This window comes from Cervus elaphus, chromosome 13, assembly GCF_910594005.1.
Source record: "Cervus elaphus chromosome 13, mCerEla1.1, whole genome shotgun sequence".
In the NCBI taxonomy this organism is placed as follows: domain Eukaryota; kingdom Metazoa; phylum Chordata; class Mammalia; order Artiodactyla; family Cervidae; genus Cervus; species Cervus elaphus.
Genome location: NC_057827.1, coordinates 33,710,548 through 33,735,673, shown reverse-complemented (window position 1 = coordinate 33,735,673; position 25,126 = coordinate 33,710,548). Strand labels below are relative to the sequence as shown.

Here is a 25,126-nt window from a genome sequence, read left to right as displayed (position 1 = left end):
TGGCTTGTCATGGCTACTGCGCATGCACCCATAAGATGTTTTGACAACTTGCCTTTCAGTAACTGGTCCACCTATCAGAATCCTACAGCACTGGGGAATAGATGTGGGTGAGAAGGTGAGAGGGTGATACTTTTTGCACACCATGAGATGGTTTTATAGCTTCTTATGTGCTTTTGTTTAAGTCTTCTAAGAAAAATTAATTATAATTCATTTCGGCTAATTTAGGTCTTTGAAATTTTGTCTCTTCTAGCCAGAAAGCAAACTGGACAAAAATGTATGTTTCTAACCATGATTCCTGCATTTTATCCTTTGTGTACCCTAAGGTGACTTTACAATGCTTTAGAATCATTTCTGTGGAAATTAATGTTTTATAACTTACTTTGCCTTTTAAATCTTTACATTTCAACCAGTTGTACTTGAACCTGTGTAACATTCTTTTTAAAAAAAAAATATATTTTTTACTATAGTGGCTTCTATATTTAAAAAAAAAAAAAAAACCTTTCCCGTAAGGGTAAACAATTGAGTTTTTCAAAGTTTTAGATTCTCCTTAAAAAAGGACATTTTAAAATGTCACTTTAACATTTATCTAGATTGTTTCTAGTTGTTCTAGTATCTCAGTCATCCCAAGAATTCACACACCTTCCACCATAACTTCACTGATAACGCTGGTGAAAGTTTGGCGGGTTTCTCGGGATCCAGTCCTGGGAGCAGGCTTGCTGCAGGGTGTCTTCCTGTCTCCTGGGCGTTGCCGGGTTGCTCTCCCAGGTGGTTGCACCAGTTCTCGCTCCCATCTCAGTATGCCGTTCAGGGCACGCTAATGCGGCCGGCATGTCCTGCGCAGCTGCCCCTGTTTCCGGACAGCCTGGTGGCCCGCTGTGCATGGTGGCTTGCTCTCTTCTGCGGGTCTCTTTCTTCTTTGATGCTTCACTGCTCACTGGTGGAGTGGTGACCTCACTGCACCCGGGCCGTGGAGCCTCGGCCCGGGTCTCTGGTGAGCTGCAATTGTCCTGCTCCAGTTGCCCCCAGGCACCAGTGTGTCTCACTCTCCCCAGCCCTCATTCCTGTGATCCGGCCTCAGGGGACCACACTCTGCCCTCTCCAGCTCCTCTGGAGGCCTGTGTATTCCAGGCACCCCTCCTCCTTACCTCTGATGGCTCGGGGTCTGCATGGTTTACAGACCTTACCTCCATGTAGTTCCGATCTAGGTGCTCCTATCCTCCTACCAGCTACCCTTGGCTCTGATTTTCATCCCCTCTGCTCTGGGTGTGGGGGGCCTCCATGGACCTCCCCTTTAGCTCGGCCCCTGTTGCAGGGAGAGAGACAGATCTAAAGCACAAATCCAGCCCCATCACTCTCCTACCCAAAGCCTCTTGATGCTTCTCCTTCATTGCCTGCTGCATTTTTCAAACATGAGTAGAGAAATCAGTATAGGGGGTTGGCAGTAGCGTTTTTCATCACATTAAGTTGAATAGACTAGAATTGAGGCATCAAAGTGTGTCCTCCTGTGTGAAGTTAAGTAATGCTCAGGAAAGATTTGTTTCTGTTCGATGCAGACTGGGTGATGTTGACGTATGTTGTCTTGTGGGTCACAGACAAAGGCTGGAAAAGCCCCTGGCCTGTAGGTGAAGTCTGACCCTCAGGGGCATGGTGCCTCTGCCAGGCCGGGCTGCCTCCCTCACACCCCTTCTGCCCACAGTCCTGTGCCCTCTGCTGCAGGGCTGTTCTCCCCCAGACTTGGCTGGGACCTGTCCAGGGCTCTGTAATGCTCTGCAAACACATCTTTACCAAGCCCTGGCACTGCTGGTGTAACAGCCCATACATCTCCTTCCCCACTCATCTTTTAGCTCCTAGAGGTCAGGACTGAACGCGAGTCAAGCCTTTGCCCAGCACTGGCCCCTGCCTGACATAGAACATGGAGAGATAACAGCCACCTATGTTGATAGGTATTTACCTGAGTCTCTTGTAGTCTTCACAGAAGCCCTGGGAGAAGGAGACTGTTACTGCTTTCCAGATGAGGAGCAGAGCTCTCCAGAATACAGTGTGTCCAAGGCCACTCTGGAGTCAGTAGTAGAGCTGAGACCCAAGCTCAAGTGCAGCTGACTCTGGAGTCCTGGCTCCCTCACTGCCCCACCCAGCTAGCAAATACTTGGCGAATGGATGTGGTGATACCACACTTCCTCTTGGGCCAGGGACTCAGGTTGCGGCCCTGGGTAGCAGCACCCTCTGTATTTCCATACAGATTAGCAAGGTTGACTACTCCACCAGCTCTGCAGCAGCTGTTTTCATGGGGCATTTTGAGTGCAGGCGTGGCCTCAGGCCGTCGCACCCAGCCCCCCACCCTGTGGAAAGGATGACAGTCAGCGGGTACTCGGTGAGCGCCTGCTGTGTGAGGTCAACTGCTTCTGGGGCACAGAGCCCTCCTCTCTGGGGTGAGCCCTCCACACATTTGGAACAGCTACACCGCGGTGCACTGTGATGGGCCTGCAGCCCCCTGGGGCCCTGGATGACCCGCTCTGTGCCATGGCAGCCCCCACACACTTCTCCCCTTTGCTCCCTCTCCAGGTGGACCAGCGTGTGTTCAGAGACCTCATGAGCGAGAAGCTGCCTCGACTGCATGCCCACTTTGAACAGTACAAAGTCGACTACACCCTCATCACATTCAACTGGTTCCTGGTGGTGTTTGTGGATAGCGTCGTCAGCGACATCCTCTTTAAAATATGGGACTCTTTCCTTTATGAGGGACCAAAGGTGGGTCTGCTCACTGGATGATTCCATGGGCAGTGGCAGAGGCATCCCAGCTTAACTGGAATGTGCGACGGTTACCAAGGGGCAGAGTGATCCAGCCCTGGGGGCCACTAGAGGGGTCACAGGAAACTGCAGTCAGTTGCTGGTTCATCAGAAGCGAGTCTGTGCCAAACCCCGTGCCCGGCACAGGGGCTTCGATGGTTTGCAGTCTGAGCCTCAGCCTCTGTCAAACAGCTGGCAGTATTAGCCCATTGTATGGATGAGGAGTTAGAGGCCCAGAGTGAGCAGATGACTGGGGCAGACTCGGGGGGCCAGCTTCAGAGCCCTACTGCTCACAGGACTCCCACCCAGTCTGTGTATGCTTTAAAAAAATCAGTTTGTCAATAAGTAATACATGATAAACTCAAATCATATAACTAAGAGTGTGCAGTTGAAAGGAGATTCCCAGTCTCCTAACTGTTCTTCTCAATGTACTGTATCTCTTTTTCAAGGTATTTGATGTATATCTAAAATATGATTTTTCAGTTTATTATTTATTGGAGATTGTTCCATATCGGGGTATATAGATCTGGCTCTTTTTTTTTTTTTTTTTTAACTCTGGTAATATCCCCTTCTCCAGATAAACCAGAAATTTACCAAATAGTCCCCTGATAATGGACATTCACATTGTTTCCAGTCTCTTGCTGTTTCAAACTGTGCTGCAATGACTCATTATAACTGTCTTTCTATAGGTACAAGTACATCCATAGGTTTAGTCCTAGAAGTGGATGTGCTGGGTCCAGGGTAAATCCAGAATCAAAAGACCCTGTAGTTTTCATTGAGAATGCCAAATTGCCTGCAGAAGGGCCTTACCAATTTCTGCTCCCACCAGCAAAGTTTGACTGTGTATATTAATCCCATACTGTGTCCAACATAGTACATCATCACCTTTAAATTCAGTCTGTCATTATTAAGAGTTCTCAACCAGGGCTTAAACAGTGTTTCCCACTGGGTCACAGGTAGGGATGCTAAGAGAAGGATCACCTATTTTAACTCTGTAAGTATTGTTTTCTGAATAAGAGAAAATTCACATTGTTGCAGACCAGCCAACACCCTTAGATGTGGGTGAAGTAATTTGTTCCAGAGCTGCTAAAACTTGCAGGAGCAGCCGGAGTCCATGTCCTCTGGCCTCAGCACAGTGACCCAGAGACAAATCCGAAAAAAAAGCTTGTTTTTCAAATTTTCTTTCCCCATATTCAGACCCTAATTTTAGTAGGTGAGATAAAAACTACCTCCGGAGGTAGAGCTTTCTAAGAGTTTCAGAAGAAGAGGACCCTGGTTTTGATTAATTTAACATTTATCTCTAGTCCTATATAGCTTATGGACTAGAAATGTGAGCTGAATGTGGAGGAGTCCACAAAGATTCTACTTCTTAAGGAAATTTTTGGTTTGGGCTGAAGTGTTGCTGAACACCACCAGAGAGTTGAAAACGTTTTTCTATTGAGAAAGGCACCTGCAGAAATGGCTCCTGAGGTCGTGTCTGCCCCAGGGCCCCCATGCAGGCCGCACTCCCAGGGATCCGGCAGGTCTCCCATCCCTGGAGCTAGCGCCTGGAGCTCGGTGCTTCTCCCCTCACAGATTCCCTGTCCTTCTGCAGGTTATCTTCCGCTTTGCCCTGGCACTTTTTAAATACAAGGAAGAGGAGATCCTGAAACTTCAGGATTCAATGTCCATATTCAAGTACCTCCGTTACTTCACACGCACTATCCTGGATGCTAGGTGAGTAGTTGGGAGACCCCCAGACGTCCAGGAGAGCAGGGCCCCTGAGCTTTTATCCTTGACCCAATAAACATAAATCCTAACAACCAAAGCACATCCTTCCATGTCTCACAAGCACTTACTGAATGTCTGCCATGTAGCAGGCCCTCTGCCAGGCACAGAGGGTGGTGGGTGAGGAGCAGGTCCTGTCCTCGGAGAGCTTGTGAGGATGTTACAGCAGGGTTTGCTCAGAGCTGTGGTGAAGGAAGCCCGGGTAAACTGGGTTTGGTGGGGGCGGCAGGGCGTGGGCCCCCTGGGCAGAGGGCACCCAGGAGCTGTGTGCAGGGCGTGACAGCACGGCATGTTTAGGGCGCAGCCCCAGAGGCTCGGCCAGGGTGGGGCTGGCATGGCAGGATCGAGGCCAGGCCTGAGCAGAGCTGGGTTGTTAAGCCTTTTGTAGACTCTGCCCAGGAGGCTGCTTCATCCTGAGTGTTAGGAAGTCCCTGCAGGTTGGACATGAGAAAGGCATGTCTGGTTGGAGCAGGACTGGCTGCAGGAGGCCCAGGCTCCAGGTGAGAGAAGTGGTAGCCTGGAGCGAGGTGCCCCCAGGGGCAGAACAGAGTGGGCAGGTTGAAAGGAGTGGAGAGGGAATTTGAACTTGGAAGGGCCCTGGCTTTCTGGCCTGGGCAGCTGAGTAGTCAAGAATCCCCATCGCAAAAAAGAATCCCTGTCGCCCCACAAACATAGGGGGCCTTTCTGGGCCACCGTCATTGTCCTTGTGTCCGCTGAACCACACTTCGCAGCTGCTCTGGCCCTGGTGGCCCAGGCATGTTCTCCAGAGGGTTTCTGTGGACCTGCTGTTGGTTGAGCAAGTGGGGTGCACATCCTTGTGAACCCCTGAGTCCCCGTTAATGTTCACTGCACTGAGGCGCTAGGAGCCACCTTTCCTGTACGGGAGTGGATCCCTGTAGCAGACTTGTGGCCTCATGAAAACCACAGGCGTCCTTTCACTGACAAACATGTGGAGCTTATTAATGTTCTTCAAACTGTGTTGACTGCCACCCATAAGAAGAACATTTTATCTCACAACCTGGGACACACATACTAGAGAGTCTGTAACTGGAACAGGAGAATTTGTTCATTGAAATAGTTCCAGTGCTTGATACAGACCTGTGCTGTACCCTCTGATATTTTCTAATTACACTGTGTATCACATATTTAAAATGCTCGTCATGACTCACTAAACTGACTCTTCGATCCACTGATGGGTGACCACCTCCTTGACAAAGACCAGTTGCCCCCCGATGCTCACAAGAAGAGAAGGCGGCTTCTCTTCTTGGCCAATGTCATGAGAAGTGGTTGGACAGCGTCAGACAGGAGGAGCTGAAGGGCACCAGTGCTGAGGGGTCCTGGGACAGGGCAGGTGTGGGGCCAGAGAGAGGGGCCTGACCATTCTCCCCTGTGGTTCTCTTGAGTGAGGCAAGGGGACCGGGGAGGTGGATGTTGGGAGAAGATACTGGCTGGGGCCACACCTGGCATCCTTACATGTCACCACTACTGTCAGGATCTTTTACTTGGGAAGTGGGTTTTCAGATTTTTTCAGGCTTGTTGCCATATCAACAACAATAGGATATCTGAGAATGTCTGTCCTGGGGTGAACCTTGGGAGTATTCGTTAATCCCACATCCGGTCAAGACGACAAGAATGGTGTGAAGTGCACTTCACTCTGACAGCTAATGCATGTGGAGGGCATCCTGCTCAGCCCGGGACAGTTTTGTGCAGGTTGTGGGTGATGCCCTGCAGGGTGGCAGAGACACGGGCGGAACTGGGACACGGTCTGTTGTGCGTGCTCCTGCAGCGCCACCTGGTGAGTGACTGCAGGAAGTCAAGGTCCCTGGACCCGGAGTTTCCGAGTGCAGCAGGATCACCCCGGGGGTGTTGTTAGGACTGCAGATGCCTGAAGTGGTGGAGCCCCACCTCTGTAATAGGGCCCCAGTGCTTAAGAAGCTCCCCAGATCACTGGTTCCAAGGAACAGTGACTGTGCAGTACACTGATTGGTTCTGCAGAGGAGGCAGGGAATTCCCAGTCAGATGTGGTCAGGGGAGGTGGGTAAGACAAGATTAGACCAGTCTCTGAGTCAGGACTCTTGGGGACCTCTCAGGTGCCAAGTATCGTCTTCTGGACTCAGCTGACACAGGGCATTTCTCACCTCTTGATTGGACCTTCCAGGCCCGAGGCAGAGCAGGGTGTGTTTTCCCTGCTGTTTTCCCTGCTGCTGCAGGCTGTGTTCATGGGCAGTAGTGACGGCCTGGTGGAAGCAGCAGACAGTGTTAGTCTAATTTGGTTTTTTTGTAGCAAGGAAGGGCCCGGACGCCTCGATTCCAGGTGTATGGAACCCGTGACTAACAGCTGTCAGAGGAAAGGGGCTGGCCCTGCAGATCTGGTTCCCCGTTCCCGGCCAGCATCTTGTTTCACTAAGACCCACACTGAACCGTGGCTGTGCTCAGGCCGCTCCTGCTCACTGGCTCTAGAACACGCTCTGGGGAGCTCAGCTCTGAGAGCCAGACTTTCTGACCCTTTACCTTCTGGCAGGAGCATCATCTGGCTTGCTGTGAGGCATGTCTAACAAGTGGGTGTTTAAAAATATAAGAGGGAGTGATGCTAAGGGCATGTGTTGTCTTATCTGTGTACACCTTATAGAAAAAACAGCCCATGTGACTGAGGAGTAGCAGGTGTAAATGGGGAGGAAGTTGGGGGGAAGTCCAGTGACATTTTTGTTTCATCACAGCCTCTCCTGGGGTCTTTAAGAGTACCAGGCCTTTGGTCCCTGCTGCTGGGGCCTGCAGGAGTGGGGCAGGGGCTGAGGGTCGGAGGAACCGCTTCTATGACAACTGCAGACACAGCATGGTTAGTGCTAGAAGTCTACAGCTTCTAGTTATGGGCACTTTCTAGTTCCGTTTTTACTAAACTGCTGGCCGATGGTAAGGGGCAAAACCCATTATCTTTAAATGTTTACTGTGGTGGGTGCCTAGACCTGGGGATAGTACGACACCTGTGAACTGCACGCTTCTGCGTAAGCTGCATCTTAATACCTGTCACACCACTGACTGGGCCTGACAGCTGTCCCCACATTTGCTGGGGCATCTGTGCACCACTTCACCCCGTCAGTCGGTCCAGCAGCAGCGCCTTCCTGAGGGCGCCCCGCACCAGGCCTCATGCCAGTTCTGAGGATGCAGGGGCCCACCACCACTGAGCAAGTGCCAGGCCCCGTCCTGGTGCTCCCGGGCGGCGACTCGAGTAAACCCATGTTGGAGGTGGCACTGCTGTTACCTCAGTGTACAGATGAGGAACTGGGGGCTGGAAAGGGGGGAGCTTCCCACGTTCCATGTCACGCAGGGCGTGTGCAGTGGAACTGGATCCAGGCCGTCATCTGGGGCCTGCCCTGCGGCCTCTGTGTGCGCACTGGCCTCCGAGTGACACCCACGTCAGGCCCTCAGCACAGTGTCTGAGGTCCGCCTCCCCTTGCCCCCGGGCCCCCAGGCCAGGCTGAGCTCTCACCTGACCCCCCCGATGCTCTGTCTTTGCCATGTTCTGCCAGGAAGCTGATCGGGATCTCCTTTGGGGACCTGAACCCATTCCCCCTGCGGCAGATCCGGAACCGGCGGGCCTACCACTTGGAGAAGGTCCGGCTGGAGCTGACGGAGCTGGAGGCCATCCGGGAGGACTTCCTGCGCGAACGGGACACCAGCCCAGACAAGGGCGAGCTGGTCAGTGATGAGGAAGAGGACACCTGAGTGCTGCCCGCGCCCCCGCCCAGGACGCTGCTCTCCTTGCAACCAAAGTGTGCCAAAGGGTGGACTGCAGAGACGCCTGCGCTCGTTCCACATCCAGAACGTAACATCCGGGGTCTCTGGAAGTCTGCTGGGCAGACGTCCAAAGCCGCACTGCACTTTCTCATTTCCATTCGGGTCTCCTCTGTTTACAGCCATCTGCATGCCACGGCCAATGGCTCCTCCTGTCCCGTCATGCTTTCCGCCCGATCGGTACCTCACCGGGCTTAGAGCTGGCTAGTTTCATGAGCCTGTTTACAGCGTCTGTCAGCTGTGTTGCTGTCTCTGCCCTTAGTAAACCTTCCATGGGCCGTCTGCCCGGTGCTTGCGCCTGTACACAGCGGGCGGTTGTGGGCGCTGTTTTGAATGGTAGTCGTGGAGGACGCCCACCAGGCCTCACACACTCCTGGGCCAGAGTCTAACTGCTTTGGGTGACATAAGGCTCATGTGAAAGAAGGGATTTTCTTAGGAAAGCGAGCACATCCCTTGTTCAGAAACAGCCTATGGCAAGCCCACAGACCTCACGCTGATGGCTTCAAGGTGCTGGCCATGCCCCACTTCTGGAATAGCTTCTGCCCTTTCATGCACAGCCTTTCAGACAGGAACTCCCAACCTGCTGGCGAAGGGCCTGGCTCTCCAGACACCCCACGCTCGCTCCTCTGCCTACACCGCTCCAGGCGGCTCTGTGCAGACCCTTTCTTTCCATCTGAGAGTTGACCCTGGGCTCATTCTTCACGTGTGGATGGGATTCCAAGGAAACCCCGCATCATCGTCCTACAGAGCAGGCCCGCCCCTGGGCTGGCCTTGGTGGAGGGGATGCCGGGAGCTGTTCTGGGCGTGCTTCCGGGTGGCGGTGTAGCAACAGAGTGGTTGCCGTCGGGCAGCTGGAAGCCGTGGCTTCCTCGGGAACAGCCAGTGTGCTGGGCTGGGGTCGGGGGAGGCCAGCTGCCAGGGCCTGGGGCTGGGAACCCTTCGCTTGAGGTCAGAGCGTTGGTGAGCCCTCCCAGGGACATCCCCACCCCACGGCCATGCTGAAACATCCTGTACTCAGCAACTGTCCTCCCCTCTGGGGTCCCCACCACCCCCAGTGTGTCAGGCTGCCCAGGCAGTTCTGGGACTTAGAGCATGACCTTTCTGAAGGCCCGGAAAGAGGCTCTGTGCAAAGATTATTTTTGCTTAATCACTCTGTGGACCGTCCCTGATGTCTTGATCTGAGAGACTGTTTTCCTGGACAGTATTACTCAAATAGGAAAGAAAATGTTTTTAGTGGATTTTTTTTTTTTTACACTACCTGGAAAAAATTGGAAACAATCCTTGGGATATTAAACACACTCAGACTTACTGAAGCACTGTAACTTGAAGAAGTGCTTTTTTTCATAAGCATAGTTTTTCTTTTCTTACTGTCAACCTTCTAGCAGTCTCATAGCCAGGATAGCATTTCAGCATATTAGACCAAGTTCAATTTTTCTGTCTTTGGTTAAGTTGGTTGGTTTTTCACTGTGTCCAGGGAGCTGGCCTCTATATGTAGGTATCAAAATGTATTTTATCATTGGTTTGGTCTTTGGGAGCAGCTCTTTGAGGCCAGACATCTCCAGGAAGTCACCTTGTGAGTGGGTTCGCCCTGAGGCGAGGGTGCAGCCTCACCGCTCTGCACAGACCCCCGCAGGACCACTGGGGCTGGTGGAGACTGCCTCCTGCCTCTACCGCCAGCCTAGGGGATGGCAGCCTCTGCGATGGCAGCAGGAATGGGGCTGGACAGCGCCAGCTTCCTTGAGATTTTAGTTTCCCTTAAGTTGATTTCCCCTGGAACTGTCACATCCTGGGGACTAAAATGCTGCCTTTAGCAATAGGCTTGTTTGTCCTTCCTGCCTTGAAAAGACTTATCTTAAAAGCACCTGAATTGGGCCCGGGCACCTGCTGTGTGTGGCTGAAGCCCCTGGTGTTGGCTGTTCCCCGAGCGGCCAGTGGTGTGTTAGTATTTCCAGGCTGTAACTGTCAGTGGCCAGGCAGTGGGTATGGGAGAACAGAGAGTGGTTGTGGAAGGAATGGGCCAGGAACACTTGCTTGGAAGTTCTCCTTTCTGGAATAAAGCACTGGTTGTCGAGAGGCGGGAGAGGGACTGCTTGACCTGATTCCAGACTGGGGACAGGATGGGGCCAACTCCTTCTCCACAACTGTAGGGGCTGTTCCCACTACTTCGAGCCAGTGCTTCCCTTCTCCTTGTGCCGCTGAGGAAAGAGTAGCTCTGTATCCTCCCCTTCTGACAGGTGCTGTCTCCATCCCAGCGTGGGGCGGGGCAGCCTTCAGCCAGCTTCAGACGCACACACCACGGCCAGGGGAGCCGCCCTCATCATGCCAAGTGGGAACTGCCAGCTTTCATGTTGGTGAGTTCTTTGTTTTTTTATGGGTTGAACATTTGTTAATATTTTTGTATATTTTCACTACAGTTTATATTTTTATAGGCTATTTTTATCAAGGTTTTCTAGATTATGTACATCTATTTTGTATAACATGTTCTCTTGTGTATTTGTAAACCTGAGCCTCCAGAACCACTGTTCACATCTGTACCCTCTCTGACCCCCAGCCTTGACCTTCGCTGACTTCCCCTATGTACACGCGGGCCCACTTCTTACCCCAGGTAGCCTTGGGGCTACTTGCAGTCATGCTGACAGCTGTCCCACACCAGCCAAGACTGTTGATTGCTGGGAACGGCTCTGGCTTCTATGTTATATCGATATAGGAAGTACTCTAGGCAAATAGCCAGTCCGCTATTGTTGTTTTAACTAAATGTTTGTATTACTGCACAAATCCCTACTCCTCACTTTGCACGCCGTTGCCTTCCTGCCTGTGTTCTGGGAGGCTGGATGCCAGCCATGGAGGACTCAGGGTGTTGCCAAGTGACTCTCTTCCTTCCATGTCCCAGCAGCTTCTGTGCTTATCTTCCAGTTAAATTTTGGAATTGTCCTACTAAAAGGCAAAATAAACTAATTTGTGTAACATTCTGACTTGAAAAGCTGTTACATTCACTTGTGAAGGGACTCAGCCCCAAAGGCTTGAAAGGTGGGGCAGGGTTTAAGTGGGGGTGGGGTGGGGGTGGCTCTCCACCTTCCACCTTGTGTTTCTGCATCCCTGCCTTTGGTTCCCTCTGAGCAGGTGGGACAGAATGCCTTCAGCCCTGGGAGGCCCTGAAGCCATGGCCAAGCTGCAGGTGAGGGCTGGGGGCACAGGGTGGGTCAGGGGTCAGGAGCCGGAGTTCCCCATGTCCAGAGCAGCCCCTAAACCACCGGGTGGCAGGCACCCCTCCTTCCACCAGCGGTGACGTGCCCTGCCTGAGTCACGGGTTGTTTGCCTCCTGCCTAGGCTGACAGCTCAGGCCCAGCTGCCGCTGGGGACGCCACTCCCCTCACCCCCCATCATCGGAAAAACACACGAGAATGATTAAGACCAAATGTCTTGCCGCAGAGTGACGGCATGGGGGAGCTCCAGTAGAGATTCCCAGACAGAACAGGCGAGGAGCTGGGGAGTCTGCCTCCTCCCGAGACACAGATTCAGCGAGGCTTGGTGCTCCTGGGCACAGCTGGGCCTGGGACCGGTGCTGGCCCCGGCTCCCCATCCCTTGTAAGGGCTTGCTCTTGCCACAGTGGAAAGCCTTGGGAAGCGATTCCTCAGAGCAGGGGCCCCTGGGGCCACAGAACAGAATGTGAGTGGAGAAGGGGGACAAGCCCCCTCCAGGCGCAGCACTTGTGAGCAGAATGTAAAATGGTCAAGTCCAAGGCTCACGGCCAGAGGTGAGGGCCGGAGCCTGTTCAGGTCACTTCCTGGCCTTCTCCAGCCTCTGCACCCCTCACCAGGGCCCAGGATACTTCAAAACACCTCGTGCCCATCTGCTCCCTGGTGTATTCACCACAGTCTGACTCTGTGGAACTAGGTGTGGCAGGCAGGGAGAGGCTGGCGTGGCAGGTGCTGGGTGGCGGGACCACGTGTCAGCAGAGCAGGAACCCAGCATCTGGGACTGGCAGTGAGGAAGGAGCCAACCCAGCCCCGTCCCCGAGCATGGAGATGAAAGAAAGGGCCAACAAGGGTGGGTCTGACCTGTCTGCTCCCCCCCCCACCCCTGGTACAGACGGACTTGGGTGAAGCCGGGGTGGGGGGGGGGCCAGGGGATGTGTCCATGGGGTTCACTCCTGGGGTAGACCCTGCTGGTGACAAGATGGGTCTTGCTTTTTAAGGGGGTGTGGCTCAATCCCTGTGAAATGCAGGGGTCTGGAAAGGGCCAGGGGGGTTGGGGGGCCTAAGCAGGGGGCATGAAGTAAGGGGTGGGACCAGCATCCACTGGGTCTCTGCCAGGCTGTAGCTGGTGCCCGAAAACCCTTCCCTCCTCCTGTACCGGCACACACCTCCTCTAGAAGCCTGCCTGTGCTCTGACCCCTTCGGGCCTTCCTGTCCCCACGGGCCCCTCTCTCCCTGCAGACCTCCCAGAGGAGTGGACGGAAAGATGCTCTCTAACGGTGGCAAGGGGGAGTTCCCCCAAGCCAGGAGGAAGCCAAGCCGCACTTGGAAACAGTAGATGCCTGTTTATTACGACAATAATAATAATAAATGTTATGCAAACTGTTAGAATAAAAAAATACCTTTTCTGAGGGGGAGGGGTCCCCAGCCTGCCACTGGTAGGATCCCCGGTTAGCACCATTAGGGCGTGAGGGGCGGGGCTCCGCCACAGCCCGTGCTGGGCGCTGAGGTCAGTGCGTCAGTCTGTCTGTGCGTCCTGGCCGCTGGGGGCCGGGGTGCGGGTCAGCGGCGGGCGACCCTCTGGTGGCCGCGGGAGGGGACACCAGGCGGGGGACAGGAGCGGCAGCACTGGGCGCGGACGGTGGGCAGCTGGCAGCGGCCCAGCAGGCGCAGTGTCTCACAGAAACCGAAGGACAGGCGATCGCGTTCGCAGCCTAGGGATGCAGGGGGCGGGTCACGACCCGCAGGCCGGTACCTCGCACCGCCCCCCTGCCCGCCCCAGCGGGGAGGAGCTTCCCTGAGATTTTACCTGGGCCATCTCCCTGTCCCCCAAAGACCTTAAGGAGGCCTGCAGCCACCGCCAGAGCATCAGCCTGCTGTTTCTGGAAGGGCTTCCCTAGGCCTGAGGTGTAGATCTCTAGCTGCTCCCTGTCCCTCCTGCCCTTGGCCTGGACCCACCACCCCAGGACTGGGGAACAGGGCCTGCTGGGCTTGGGTATCCAGAGGAAGACCCTGAGACCCCAGCCCTGACTCCTCAGGGGCTCGTGGGAAGCCAAGGAGCCTGCCACCCTTTCCGTCTCTGCAGACCGTACATGACCCCAAGGGCCTGGCACACAACTGAAGTCCCCAGGGCCTCCTGCCAGCCTACAGTGGCCTCTGCCCCCGACCCCTACCCTCTATCCAAAGGCACCTGTCCTGCCAGACCTCCCTGCCCCTGGGCTGTGCCCAGCCTCAGCCTCCAGGTTGCACACCAGAACAGTCCCGCCAGCCAGGCCAGTCACTGAGGCCCCAGGAGAGGAGGTGTGACCTGGGCCGGCAGCCCGTCAGCAGAGCCCAGGCCTCCTGAGGAGGGACAGACGGAGGCCGCCTGTCCGAGGCTGAGGCTGAGGCTTGGCCGGCCCTCCTGCCCCATGCTTATCAGAGCTATTTTGGGATGCGGCTTGCTTCCAACCTCCTGGCCTCGCTGCCGGTGACAGCCTCCAGCTGCCGCCCGGCCCTGCTCACTTCAGCAGACATCCCGCGGGAGGAGAAGCAAGGAGGCAACTGGCAGCCCTGGCCTTGGGACATCCCCAGGGCCCAGCTGCGGGCACGAGGCGGCAGGCCAGATCCCCCACCCTGGCTCTGGGCAGCAGCTCTAACCTACACGTCCGCCAGCCGCGTCCTGTTCCCACTGAGAGACCTCAGGCGAGTTTCTGAACTGCTGTGGGGGCCCCAGTCCCCTCCTCTGCCAGTAACCCCCATCTCCACAGACAAACGGATGTGGCCTTGCTATGTCAGCTGCCTCACAGTGATGACCGCACACCCTGGAGTTTCCAGACTTTTCAGACGTCCTGCCTCACAAGTCATCAAAACATCCTGGGGACTCCAGGGGCTCAGCATCCTGGTCACTTCTTTGGCCTCTGCCCTTAAACGGCTCACTTGGGTACCGACAGCTACCTTAGGGCTGTGCGGCGATGCTTGCCGGATGAATGCTGACGGCACGGCACTCGGGGTGGGTGGGATTTCTGCTGGGCCTCGAGGTAATAGAGGCAGCAAGGCCTTTCCTGCCAGCGGCAGGGGCAGCAAGGCATAGCACTGGCTAGTCTGGGCCTGCCCAAGGGCTGCCGAGGAGCCAGTTGCTGGTACAGAAGGCAGCTTGGGGCAGGTACCCTGGAGGCCCTGGATGCCAGCTGAGGGCCAAGTCTGTCCTGGGGAGGGGGCTCTGTCTCCTGGGCAGGGGCCAGACAGTTGACGGCAGAGGAGCTGCTGGGTTCCCAACAGGGGCAGCCCCAGGCGCTCCTGCAGACCTCATGGTGGGGGGTGACAGTGTCCACGAGGGAGAGGAAGAAGCCAACCTTTCCTGAGCGCCTCCTGGGCTCTTCAGCCCAAGACCTCATTTGGAGGAGAGGGGTTATCTGCCCCTTCATGCATAAGACAGGAAAGGGAGCGCCAGGCCGCACAGCTGGTGAGGGGAGGCCAGGTGTGACCGCAGGGCCACCGTTTCCTGTGCTCAGCTCAGCACTGCAGGGGCGGAGGGGGGCGGGGGGGTTGCGGCTGGGCTGCAGGAAGGAAGTGTGTGTGCGCGCTCAAGTGTGTATATGTGCGTGTCTCTGGCTCAGGCTCTTTCTCCAGGAGGACCCAGCTGGCCAGGAAGCCACCAGCTGCTGGGAGCAGGACCCTAGGAGGGAGGTCCTTTCCCAGGGTCACACAGCTTGCTCTGGCCAGAACTGGGGCGGGGGGGTTCCCCCAGGCCTGGGCCCCACAGTCTCAGGGACATCCCTAGCCTCACTCCAGAAAGAGGGGGTAACTGAGACGCAGAGGGAAAAGGAGCTCGCTGGGGGCCAGGCTGCTGCTACTCCTCCCTAAGTTAGAAGGAGCTGCCTGCGGAGCTGGACACCCCTTGCTCTGACCCCAGCACTGCCCCAGCCTCTGTGTGGCACTCCGTCAGCCTGTGCTTTGGGGGGACAGTTTCATGAGTCCCATCTCCCCACTGTTCACCCTATCCCCAGCCCCAGCAGAGAGCCAGGTGGGGCACTCACGTGGCGGCTCGGTGAGCTCACAGTCCTGAGTGCCGCACGGCCGCGAGCTCTCAGGCCAGGCCTCGTGGCCGCACAGATCACTGTCTTCCTCGGGCAGCCCGGTCTGGGTGTTGACGCACTTGACCAGGCGCCGCTGAACACCGCCGCCACAGGGGGCTGAGCACTGCAGGAAGCAGGGGCGGGGGGGGGGTGAGCATCCCCTGGACCAGCCCCGCAGGGGGGCATCCCAGGCCATCCCCAGGGCAGCGGCTGCCTTCGCCAGGAAGCCTGACTCCTGGTTCCCAGCCCCAACCCTCCGGCCTCCTCAGAGGGTCAGGTCTGTCCCCAGAGGCCACCAGGTATTCACTTGCAGGTATGGGGCAGGGACTGGGGGTTAGGGGGAAGCTGCCAGCCCCTCACTTGGGATGGGACATGCCCTGGGGCTGGGGGAGCTGCTGGGGGACCCATGGGCAGCAGAAGGGAGGGAGACAAAATTTCTCAGTAAGGGCCCACCATCCCCAGTCAGGCTCTGTTCCTGTCAGTCGGGCTCTGATGCTTTTAAAAGACCCTAGAATTAAATCTGTGCCAAGATTGTGCCAGGCCCTGTGCTAAGTGCCTCGCCATGTGACTTCATCTAATCCTTACAACCCCATTTTACAAATGAGATGACAGAGGCCCAGCAAAGTGAAGCAACCTTCCCAGGGTCCCTCAGGAGGTCCCCCAGTGGGTCAAGGACTCAGATTCCCAAACCTCTGAGCTCCAAACAGGCCTGGCAGGAAGGGTCTTGCCCAGCTGAGGCCTCACTGGCCATTCCTGTACCCCCTCCACCCATCTGGCCTTTGCTTGGTCTCCTGAGCAGCCCCTGCATCCATCACTCCCGCCCCAGGACATTGCATGTGCTGCTCCCTGCATGCTTCCCCTCGACAGCACAGACCCTGCTGGTCTCACTCTAAGATCCCCTCCTCAGAAGGCCTTCCCTGACATCACAACGCATGTCTGTTTTTGGTCTGTCTCCCTGGTGGGTTGTGAGTTCCAGCGGGGCAGGGACCTTGTCAGGCTACCACTGCATCTGCAGAGACCACAGGGACCCTGGCATGCAACTCAACAGCTCTTTACGTGAAAAAGGTCTGATGGACACCTGCTGATACAGGGCCTTCTGTCCGTCCACAGGTCCTCTCCCCGCCCCAAACCCCCGCACTTGCTCACCTGGCCCCAGGGCCCCACCACCCACTGCGTGCAGGGGTGGGTGTTGCAGGACCGTGTGCTGTTGGGTCTCAGCGCCTCCTCGCAGAGGCCTGGCTCCGGGCAGGTCACGAGACGCTGCTGCTCACCACCGCCGCAGGCCTCGGAGCACTGGGAGGGCAGGGGAAGGGTCTGGGGGCTGCCAGCATCCAAGGACACCCCCACTGACTCCCATCCCCAGATCTCCGGGCCTCACCTCCCTCCAGGAAGAGGTGTACCAGCTGAGGCAGGGTTGGGCCCCGCAGGGCCGGCGGGTGGGCGGCTTGGCGGGCCCCGGTTGGCAGTGGAAGGGCCGCAGGGGCTGGAGGTCCCGTGTGTCCACACACTGCACGTCCCGTGTGGAGGAGCCCCCGCCGCAGCTGCGGGAACACTGGAGGCCGAGCGTCCCGTGTGTGCACACACAGAACCCGGCGGGGGTGGGGGCGAGCATCGGACTCCCCTCCCACACCAGCCCCACTGCCAGGGCAGGTCCCTTCAGAGTCCCAGGGAGAGGCCATGGCTGACCAGCCTCAGGCAGAGGGTGGTGTAGCCAGGGGCTGCCCCAGGACAGGACAGATGGAGAAATAGAGGAACAGAGGAGAAAATGAAATCCTGAGGGTTACAGAAAGTACAGAGAAAAGGATACAGGCAGTAAGAGAAGGGGCCTGGGACAGGCTGACCTCCACATAGACGGGGCATCCCGGAGACTAGAAATTAAAGTGCAAAGATGTGCGCATGGACCCCAGCCTGCCGATTGGTGGTGGCTGCGGCTGATCCCAAACACAGGCCTGGGCCCCAGGGCTCCGCCCGTGCCCTGAGGCTGCCAGCCACCTCCCTCACGTACCTTACTCCAGTTGCCCGTGTGCCAGGCAGCACAGGGCCGCAGGTGGCAGCGGCGGGCGGGCTGGGGTCGGCCAGCGGGGGCGCAGTCCTCCTCCCGGCCAGAGCTGCAGCGCACGAGTCTCCAGACAGCCCCCAGGCCGCAGGTGGTGGAACACTGGGGGCAGGGGACCCAGTGGCCATGAGGGTGGGCGGATCCCCATGCCCACCAGCTCCCCAGCCAGGCGAGAGGGATCAGACACTGCCTCAGTTTTCTCATCTGAAAAATGGGCTCCTCCACCCACCTCCCAAGGGGGCCAAGAAGATGAAAAGTCAGATCCTGTGGCAGCCCACTGTTCCTGCTCACACATGCGGGGTGGCCCAGCTGCCCTGCTAAGGCTCGCTGCTTCCCTGAGTCACTTGGAGAAGGAAGTCTGGCACCTCAGCCTCAGCCCATCCCTCCCATACCAAAACTAGGGATCTGAGCAGAAGCAGCTCACTTCCCCTCCAGTCACAATCTGGGGAGGGGAGGGCGGGGTGGGGCGGCGCACACACAGGCCAGATTCTTCCCATGCAGCCGAGACCCTCACCCTGAAACAGCAGGGGGGGCCACTGGGGAGAGCCAGGTGGCAAGGAAACCAGCTGCTCCTGAAGGGGCCAGGCTGAGCCTTGGCAAACCGTGGTGGGCAGCCCTGGGCCTGGGGAGTGTGGGAGGAAGCTTCCCCACCGATACAACTATCTGGGGTGAGCTCCTTGTCCCTGGGGGCATGCAAGCCAGAGTATGAGAAAGCTGCTCCCCCTGGCTGCCTCTCACTTGTGCCTGGCCCTGCCCTCCCAGCAACTCCTGTGCTACTCAGGAATAAGCCTCTGGGGGCCCCAGGCCCCCTCAGCCCACCCTACTGCTCAGAAGGGAAACTGAGGCCCAGTGGGGCAGACCGGCCCCAGAGGCACATGGAGGGCAGTGTGACTGAGCTGGGGCAATGCGCCTCCCACCCACAGAGGCTCCACCCACCACTGGCTGTCAGTTCCTAAGTCCTCACTCCCCAGAAGGCAGGACAGACACGACTCTGCCCACTTTCAGTGAGGACACCACCCCCCCACACACTGGCCTGCCCAGACCCCAGCAGCACTTGCCTGGCTCCAGTTCCCCACTTCCCAGCTGGCATTCCTTGCAGGCAGCAGGTCCACGGGGAACCCCTCCTCGACCGGGCTGGGGTCCAGAGGCCCAGGGGCTCTGCTGCTGTTGGCTGGACTGTCCTGAGCTGGTGTGGACAGCAGCCCAGGACTTGGGGGCATCTTGGAGCTGGGGGGCTCAGGCTGGCCCAAGGGGCCCAGGCTCTGGGGAGTGACCCAAGGCATGTGCCCCAGTCCAGTGGGGGCCATGAGAAGGAAGGTTCCTGGCATTGCCAAGGTCTGCAGGTCCTGCAGAGCTGGTCCTGGGGTTGAAAGGGTGGCAGTCCCCAGCTCCAGGGGGCTGTCTGTACCCTGAGTGTCTGGCAGGGTGGCGGTGGGAGGAGGAATGGGAGGGGCACCCCCCATGGTGGGCCACAGCTCACTGTCCAGAGGCCCCAGGCCACCCCCAAGAGCTGGTTCCCAGGCCACAGTCCCACTCGTCCACAGCTCTACTGTGCGGGGACTAGGAGAGGAGTGGGTAGTGCCAACGGAGGACAGAGAGGGTGACGTGGGGCTGGGTCTTTGGGGCAGGTGAGGGGCTCCGTGGCCTAAGGCTTCCTCATCATCAGAAACCTCGTTGGTCCTCTCCCACCGGGGAGGGGGCGGCAGGCTCTGGCTGTCCTCCGCTCCTAGGACCTGGTTCTGGCTCCCAGGGGCAGCAGGCATCTCCATGCTGATGGAAGTGGGGGGCCAGGGCAAGCTGGGGAGCCCAAGGTCTGGGGCACCAATGGGAGCATCTTCCTCAGGTAGGAAATTGACCAGGGAGTTCCCAGGGGTCTGCTCCAAAGGTGGGGGTGGGGAATGGCCAGCCTGGCTGGGCCAAGGGGCAGGGGACCCATCTCCCAGTGCCCCCTCATCCCGAGTCCCAGGAGGCTCTGTGGGAGGAACGGGGGTCCCCGTGGGGGGCTCAGCAGCAGTGCTTGGGCGTGGGGGTCTCCAATCCCCTGTGCCCACCGGGTCTGAGTCAGGGTCTTCGAAGGGCCCATAGGACAGGTCCTCATGGAAGTTAATGAAATTGTAGTCGTAGTAGAAGTCGTCGACGAACACGGGCCCCGGTGGGCCCAGCTCACGGCCCTCCTCCTGGATGGCATTGCCCATGCTGGCTGGCTTGGGTGATGAGGGCGGCGGAGGGCGCGGGGCCAGGTGGCCGGGAATGAAGTCCACCTCATTGAAGAGCTCAGGGCTGAAGGAGCCGCTGCCTGAGCCTTCGGGGCCCAGCGTGTCCAGGGCCTGGGGGCAGGGTGGCAGGAGGCAGGTGGCCTCGCGTGCTGGCTGCTGGGCCTCGTCGCAGGGGATCCCAGTGTCATTGGTACAGAGGATGCTCCGGCGCTGAGTGCCCGGCCCGCACGTCACTGAGCACTAAAGGGAAGGCCGGGTGAGGGACTCGGGCCAGGAGGAGCCGGGGCCTTACAAGGAATCTGGCCAGCTGCTCAGAGTCAGCGTACAGGCCCCTGGCCACTGGAGACCGTGACTGTGGCTTGCCCAGACATCCCAGCCTCTGAAGGCTTTGGGGATGGGGCCAGACCTGGAATGCCCCAGTCCCCTCCCACCACAGTGCCCAGCAGTAGGGGTTCCGTGAACACTGTCTCTGCCCCCCTGTAGTCCAAGACCAACAGCAGCGCTAACCCCATCCATGCTGATGCTCACCTCAGACCAGTTCCCCACAGCCCAGGTGGCCGGACAGGGCACATCGCGGTTGCAGGCCTTTTCGGCAGGGGGCCGGGGCAGGTGCTCGCAGGCAGGCGGCTCCAGGGCGCGCTGCTCATCCAGCCCCACGCTGCGGATGCAGATCACGGCTCGGCGGGAGAGCCCTCCAGGCCCGCAGGAGCTGGAGCACAGCTGCCACTCACCTGCCCACCACCTGGGGGCGCACAAGGGCAGATGAATTTGGGGCCGCCTGGCAATCTCAGGCACTTGGGACTCAGGGAGGGTCAGGCCTAAGCCCAGGGGAGGGGTCCCTGGAGCTCCAAGCCCAAGATGGCACTCTGGTGCCCAAAGCCCAGCAACAGGGCACAGCCCCCTTTGCTCCTGCCGTCTTCACCGCTGGGAGACCTGGCCTGTGTCCACATCCAGGGACCCAAGCATGAGTGACCGGGGATGTCCCTGGCTAGTCTTGGTTACTGAGGAGCCCAGGCTGAGGTCAGGGGCAACCAGAAGCTGGGGCTTCAGCCTTGGGAAGTGGGGCCCAGAGCCCAGCTCCCTCTGCTCTTCCAGGGCCTCAGGTGAGGGACACCTGGAGTCAGGCGCCCGGCACGCTCACCGGGCAGGGCAGGGCTCCTCGCTGCACTTCCTCTGACGGTCATCCGGCCGGTCCAGGGGGTCACAGTGCCTCTCGTCTACAGGCCCCGCCTGCCGCTCCGTGCAGTGCACGCTCTGCCTCTGCATGCCTGGGAGGCCATGGGGGCTCAGCCTGGGCCCGGCACCCAGGGCGCCCCCTGCCCGAACCACCCTGCACCCAAAGACGCAGTTGCACCCACTCTGCTCAGAACCCGTCCAGAACGGGGCCTCACTGCCTCCATCAGGGTGAAGGCAGGCCCCCACCATCCCCTGCTCACTGCCCTCCTGGCCTTCACCCCCCGCCCCTGCGGAGGCAGCAGAGTGTGCAGGGTCGGGGTGAGGGGGGTAGGGGGCGGGCATCTAGCCCCACAGCTTCCTAGCTGGGAAGCCTTGGGCAGCTCCCTTGGCCTCTCTGAACCTCAGTGTCTTCATCTGTAAATGGGAGTAACGATAACACCTGCCTGGACGGCCAGGTGTGAGGATAATGTGCTTATGGCTCAACCCAGACCCGGCACGTGGCGAGAGCACAGCTAGCGCTAAATCCAACCACAGCCGAGCGCAACCCTCAGGGTCTACTCCCCACCCCCCAGCAGGGTCAGTGCTCAGAAACAGTAAAGAAGAAATCCATCAGCTCGTGCGGCTAGGCACTCCCCCATGGCCCCATGGCCCCCTACTGGCTTTGTCACGGTTCCTGGCCTTCACTCCCCCTGCACCGCCTGCCTCGGCCTTTGCACAGCTGTGCTCCCTCCCCCACCCAATACACCTGTGAGGCCCAATGACAGGACCAGCTCCAGAAGGCTCTGCCTTCACCCTGCTCCCCTACAGCACAGAAGAGGGACTCAGCCTGCCCTGAGCCTCCCATCTCCCCACCGCACCCCACCCCACCCCACCCTCTCCTTCCCGCCTAGCAGAACGCTGGGTTTGTTCAAGGTCACAATGCCAAACACTCCCCACTGCAGTTCCCTTGCAGCTTGGGAGTCTGGGACAGTCGTGCCAGAGAGAAAAAGGCACTAGTCCCTCCCTTTGCCCCTTCTCCCTCCCACCTAGAGCTGGCGAGAAGCCTGGGCCAAGGATGCCATCTTGTGATACACACGAGGGCAAGATGGGGCTGAGAGGGGTCCCTAAAAACACGGCAGGCCATGCCGCCGCCAGCCTGGACTGTGCACCCTGGGGCTTCTTACTGCAGAGACACATAAACCCTGACTGCCCCAGCCACCCCTCATCAGGATCCTGCCACTCGCTGCTCAACACATTCCATTCTGTCCACGTGGGGAGCCACCAGTTTGCTGGAAAACAGTTCCCCCGTGTCTGGTTCATCAAAAGTATTCGTTTTCGCATTTGTAAATTTAACACTTAGAAAGGATGATACTGACAGCTTCTGAAGGTTTCTGTCCAGCTTCAGTGCGTCACTGCTCACTTTATAATCATAACAGCATTTCAAAGAATGTCCAAACACCTCTCTCTCTGTCCCAGATTCCTGATACGGAGACCCCAGAACACTGAGGGCAGGGGGATGGGCAGGGAGATGGAAGGAACCACGGGGAGGGCAGTGTCAAGTTGTTATACATTTTAGAAAGAGTTTAAAGAAATAAGTAAATGTGGTGAATAATGGGGCCACTGAGCTAAGAGGCTCAGAGTGGGGTGGGGAGATCCTTGTCGTGTCCTGGCTGCCCCTCCCCGTCATCTTTCTTCCCCTCCTCCTCACCCTCCTCATGGCAGGGGGCAGCAGCCTAGACGAGTTAGGCTCCAGGCTCCCAGGACAGACAGAAGGGCCCCACGGAGGAGCGGTCCCTGGGGAAGCTGAAGGAGGGGAGGAGCCCATCCTGATGGGGATGCAGGTAAGGCTCCAGGAGGATGACGTGGTTAAGTCCCAGGTGTGGGGCAGAAGTGCTGGCATAGGACCTGTCAGAGCTGAGCAGCGAGAAGAGGGAGGGGCCGCTGGCGCCTCTCTGCAGGAGACACACAAGCTGGCCAAGTGCCATGTCCGTGCCTGCCTCACCTTGATCACTCTCCCAGTGGACCTATGAGACAGGACCACTGCTAGCCCCATGAAGAAACTGAGGCCCAGAAGCAGCATTCCAAGCTCAGAGCGGCCCCGCAAATAAGCAATGAGTCAGAGGCTGAAGCCGGGCCTCACTGCCCAGAGACAAAGGCCCCGCCGGGCCGCGGCCCTGCCTACCCCCTCACCTGTTCCGCAGGTGACTGTGCACTTGGACCAGGGTCCGTAGCGCCAGGAGAACTCGGGCGGTTGGATGTGGTCGTGGCCGCCCGCCTCCCTGTGGATGATGTACTCGTAGCGCACCCCGGGGTTGCTCTCCTGGAACAGGAGCTGGGGCAGGGGGGTGGGGGCCCTGTGAGCACGAGGAGGCCTCTCCCGCAACCCAGGCCTGACACCCATCCTAAAGGAGCTAACCTCCGCCACCCCTGGGACCTGGGGCTACCCCACGGGCCCGTTTCAGAGCTAGGCTCCGTGACTGCCCCAGGGCTCACTCCTGCCACCGGGCTGGGTCCCACGCACTCCACCTCTGCCCCGCCCCGGCCTGGCCCCGGCAGGTAGTCACCTGGATCCAGACTGGCTCGTCGGTGGGGCCAGGGGATGTGAGGTTCTCCCAGTTGCCTGTGCGGGCGTACGTGAAGGTGGTGCCCGCCACTTCATAGTCCCCATTCCACTGGATGGTCCACCCGCCATTGAGGAAGTACTTATCCGGGTCCTCGCTGCGCAGGGCCAGGAAGTTGGCGGCCTCCGCCACCTCCACGATGCGGATCTCGCGGGCGCCCACCGGGATCAACCCCACGTCCACATACCCTGTTGGCCAGGGGTTGAGCACACGTTGTGAAAAGAAGAGGGTGAGCTGCGGTCTGCTCTCACCTCTCCCCACTTGCCCCTGCCTGCTGATGCCAAAGGTTTCATCGTTAAGATTCTGACTTCCCTACTTAGATCTGTTCTAGGTCACCACAGCCTCAGGAGGGGTCCTACAATCCTGCCCCCGTGCCCGATGGCCGCTCTCTGAGAAACTTCAGTCAGTCACTGGGCTGGGCCTAACCCCTACACCTGGGGCCAGCATAACCTTTCTAAAAAATCCAATTGATCGGGCCTTTCTCCTGATAACGTCCTCCTCATGCCTATAAAGCCTGTTTTTGTTCTTTCGCTAAGTAGTATCCATTATGTCTATAGAAGGGAATGGCAACCCACTCCAGTATTCTTGCCTGGAGAGTCCTCATGGGCAGAGGAGCCTGGACAGCTATAGTTCACAGGGTCGCAAAGAGTCAGACACGACTGGTCGGCTAAGCAGAGCACACAGCACCTGTGCCTGGCATTACCCCAAGAACCTTAAACGTATAACAACCCTATGTACCACCAGGTACTACTGCTATCCCATTTTACAGACGAGGACACCAAGGCACAGAGACCTTATGTAGCTTGCCCCAGGGCTCTGCTGGGATATGAATCAAGCTCTGAGGTCTGAGCTTTGACCACCACGCTGGGCTGCATTATCTGGAATGAAATCTAAGCTGCTTGGCTGCGCATTCAAAGCCCCGTAGCAGCCCTGCCTTCTGTACAGTCAGGTCCCCAGACAGCATGCTCTTTCTTGCTTCCAGGCTTCATTGGGCACAAGCTCTTTCCTACATGTGTAATGTCTTTCCTCATCTTTGCTGAGTCTTTCATGATTCAGCTCGACTTCCACTCCCCACAGGAAGTCTTCCCTGACCTCCCCAGGTCAGGACCTTCATCTTCAGGGCTCTCACAGCCCCTCTGGGTCTCCCCTCCACCGCGTCTGTCACACTACAAGATGAGACTGTAAGCTCTTCACCTCCGTGTCTCCCTCACCCAGCAAAGAGTCGGCACTTAAACAGTGTATGCAAAACAGGTCCTGGGGTGCGGGAGTGGAGCTCTGTGGGGGGCGGTTCTCTGAAGCTTCATAAGGCCACTCATTAGCCCAGCCTGGAGTCCCTGGGGCAAGCAGACTCCCTGGGAGGGCAGGTCTCTGCATCTAGGCCTGGGGGCCCTGACTCCTGCCTGGATCCTGGACCCAGCAAGGCAGCATGCCTGCTTCCCAGCGCTAGCCTCGGTGGGGACCACGGAGGACGCAGGCAAG

General features: G+C 57.9%; 2 protein-coding genes across 3 annotated transcripts in view; one reads left to right on the top strand and one right to left on the bottom strand.

Moving 5' to 3' along the window:
• The window catches only part of TBC1D2B (TBC1 domain family member 2B), an 89,432-nt gene extending 78,106 nt beyond the window's left edge, over positions 1-11,326 (top strand). For both annotated transcript variants that reach the window (XM_043922540.1, XM_043922539.1), the window contains exons 11-13: positions 2,563-2,748; positions 4,382-4,503; positions 8,082-11,326. In XM_043922540.1, coding sequence (XP_043778475.1) covers positions 2,563-2,748; positions 4,382-4,503; positions 8,082-8,277 — 504 coding nt within the window. In that variant the 3' untranslated portion in view covers positions 8,278-11,326. The remainder of the gene's footprint in view (positions 1-2,562; positions 2,749-4,381; positions 4,504-8,081) is intronic.
• A 1,541-nt stretch (positions 11,327-12,867) lies between these two features.
• Positions 12,868-25,126, bottom strand: part of ADAMTS7 (ADAM metallopeptidase with thrombospondin type 1 motif 7) — a 56,308-nt gene continuing 44,049 nt past the window's right edge. The window contains exons 15-24 of the mRNA XM_043922538.1: positions 23,591-23,835; positions 23,217-23,358; positions 21,013-21,139; positions 20,400-20,613; positions 18,714-20,111; positions 17,605-17,757; positions 16,978-17,151; positions 16,746-16,892; positions 15,561-15,723; positions 12,868-13,256 (exon numbers count right to left, since the gene is read on the bottom strand). Coding sequence (XP_043778473.1) covers positions 13,105-13,256; positions 15,561-15,723; positions 16,746-16,892; positions 16,978-17,151; positions 17,605-17,757; positions 18,714-20,111; positions 20,400-20,613; positions 21,013-21,139; positions 23,217-23,358; positions 23,591-23,835 — 2,915 coding nt within the window. The 3' untranslated portion in view covers positions 12,868-13,104. The remainder of the gene's footprint in view (positions 13,257-15,560; positions 15,724-16,745; positions 16,893-16,977; positions 17,152-17,604; positions 17,758-18,713; positions 20,112-20,399; positions 20,614-21,012; positions 21,140-23,216; positions 23,359-23,590; positions 23,836-25,126) is intronic.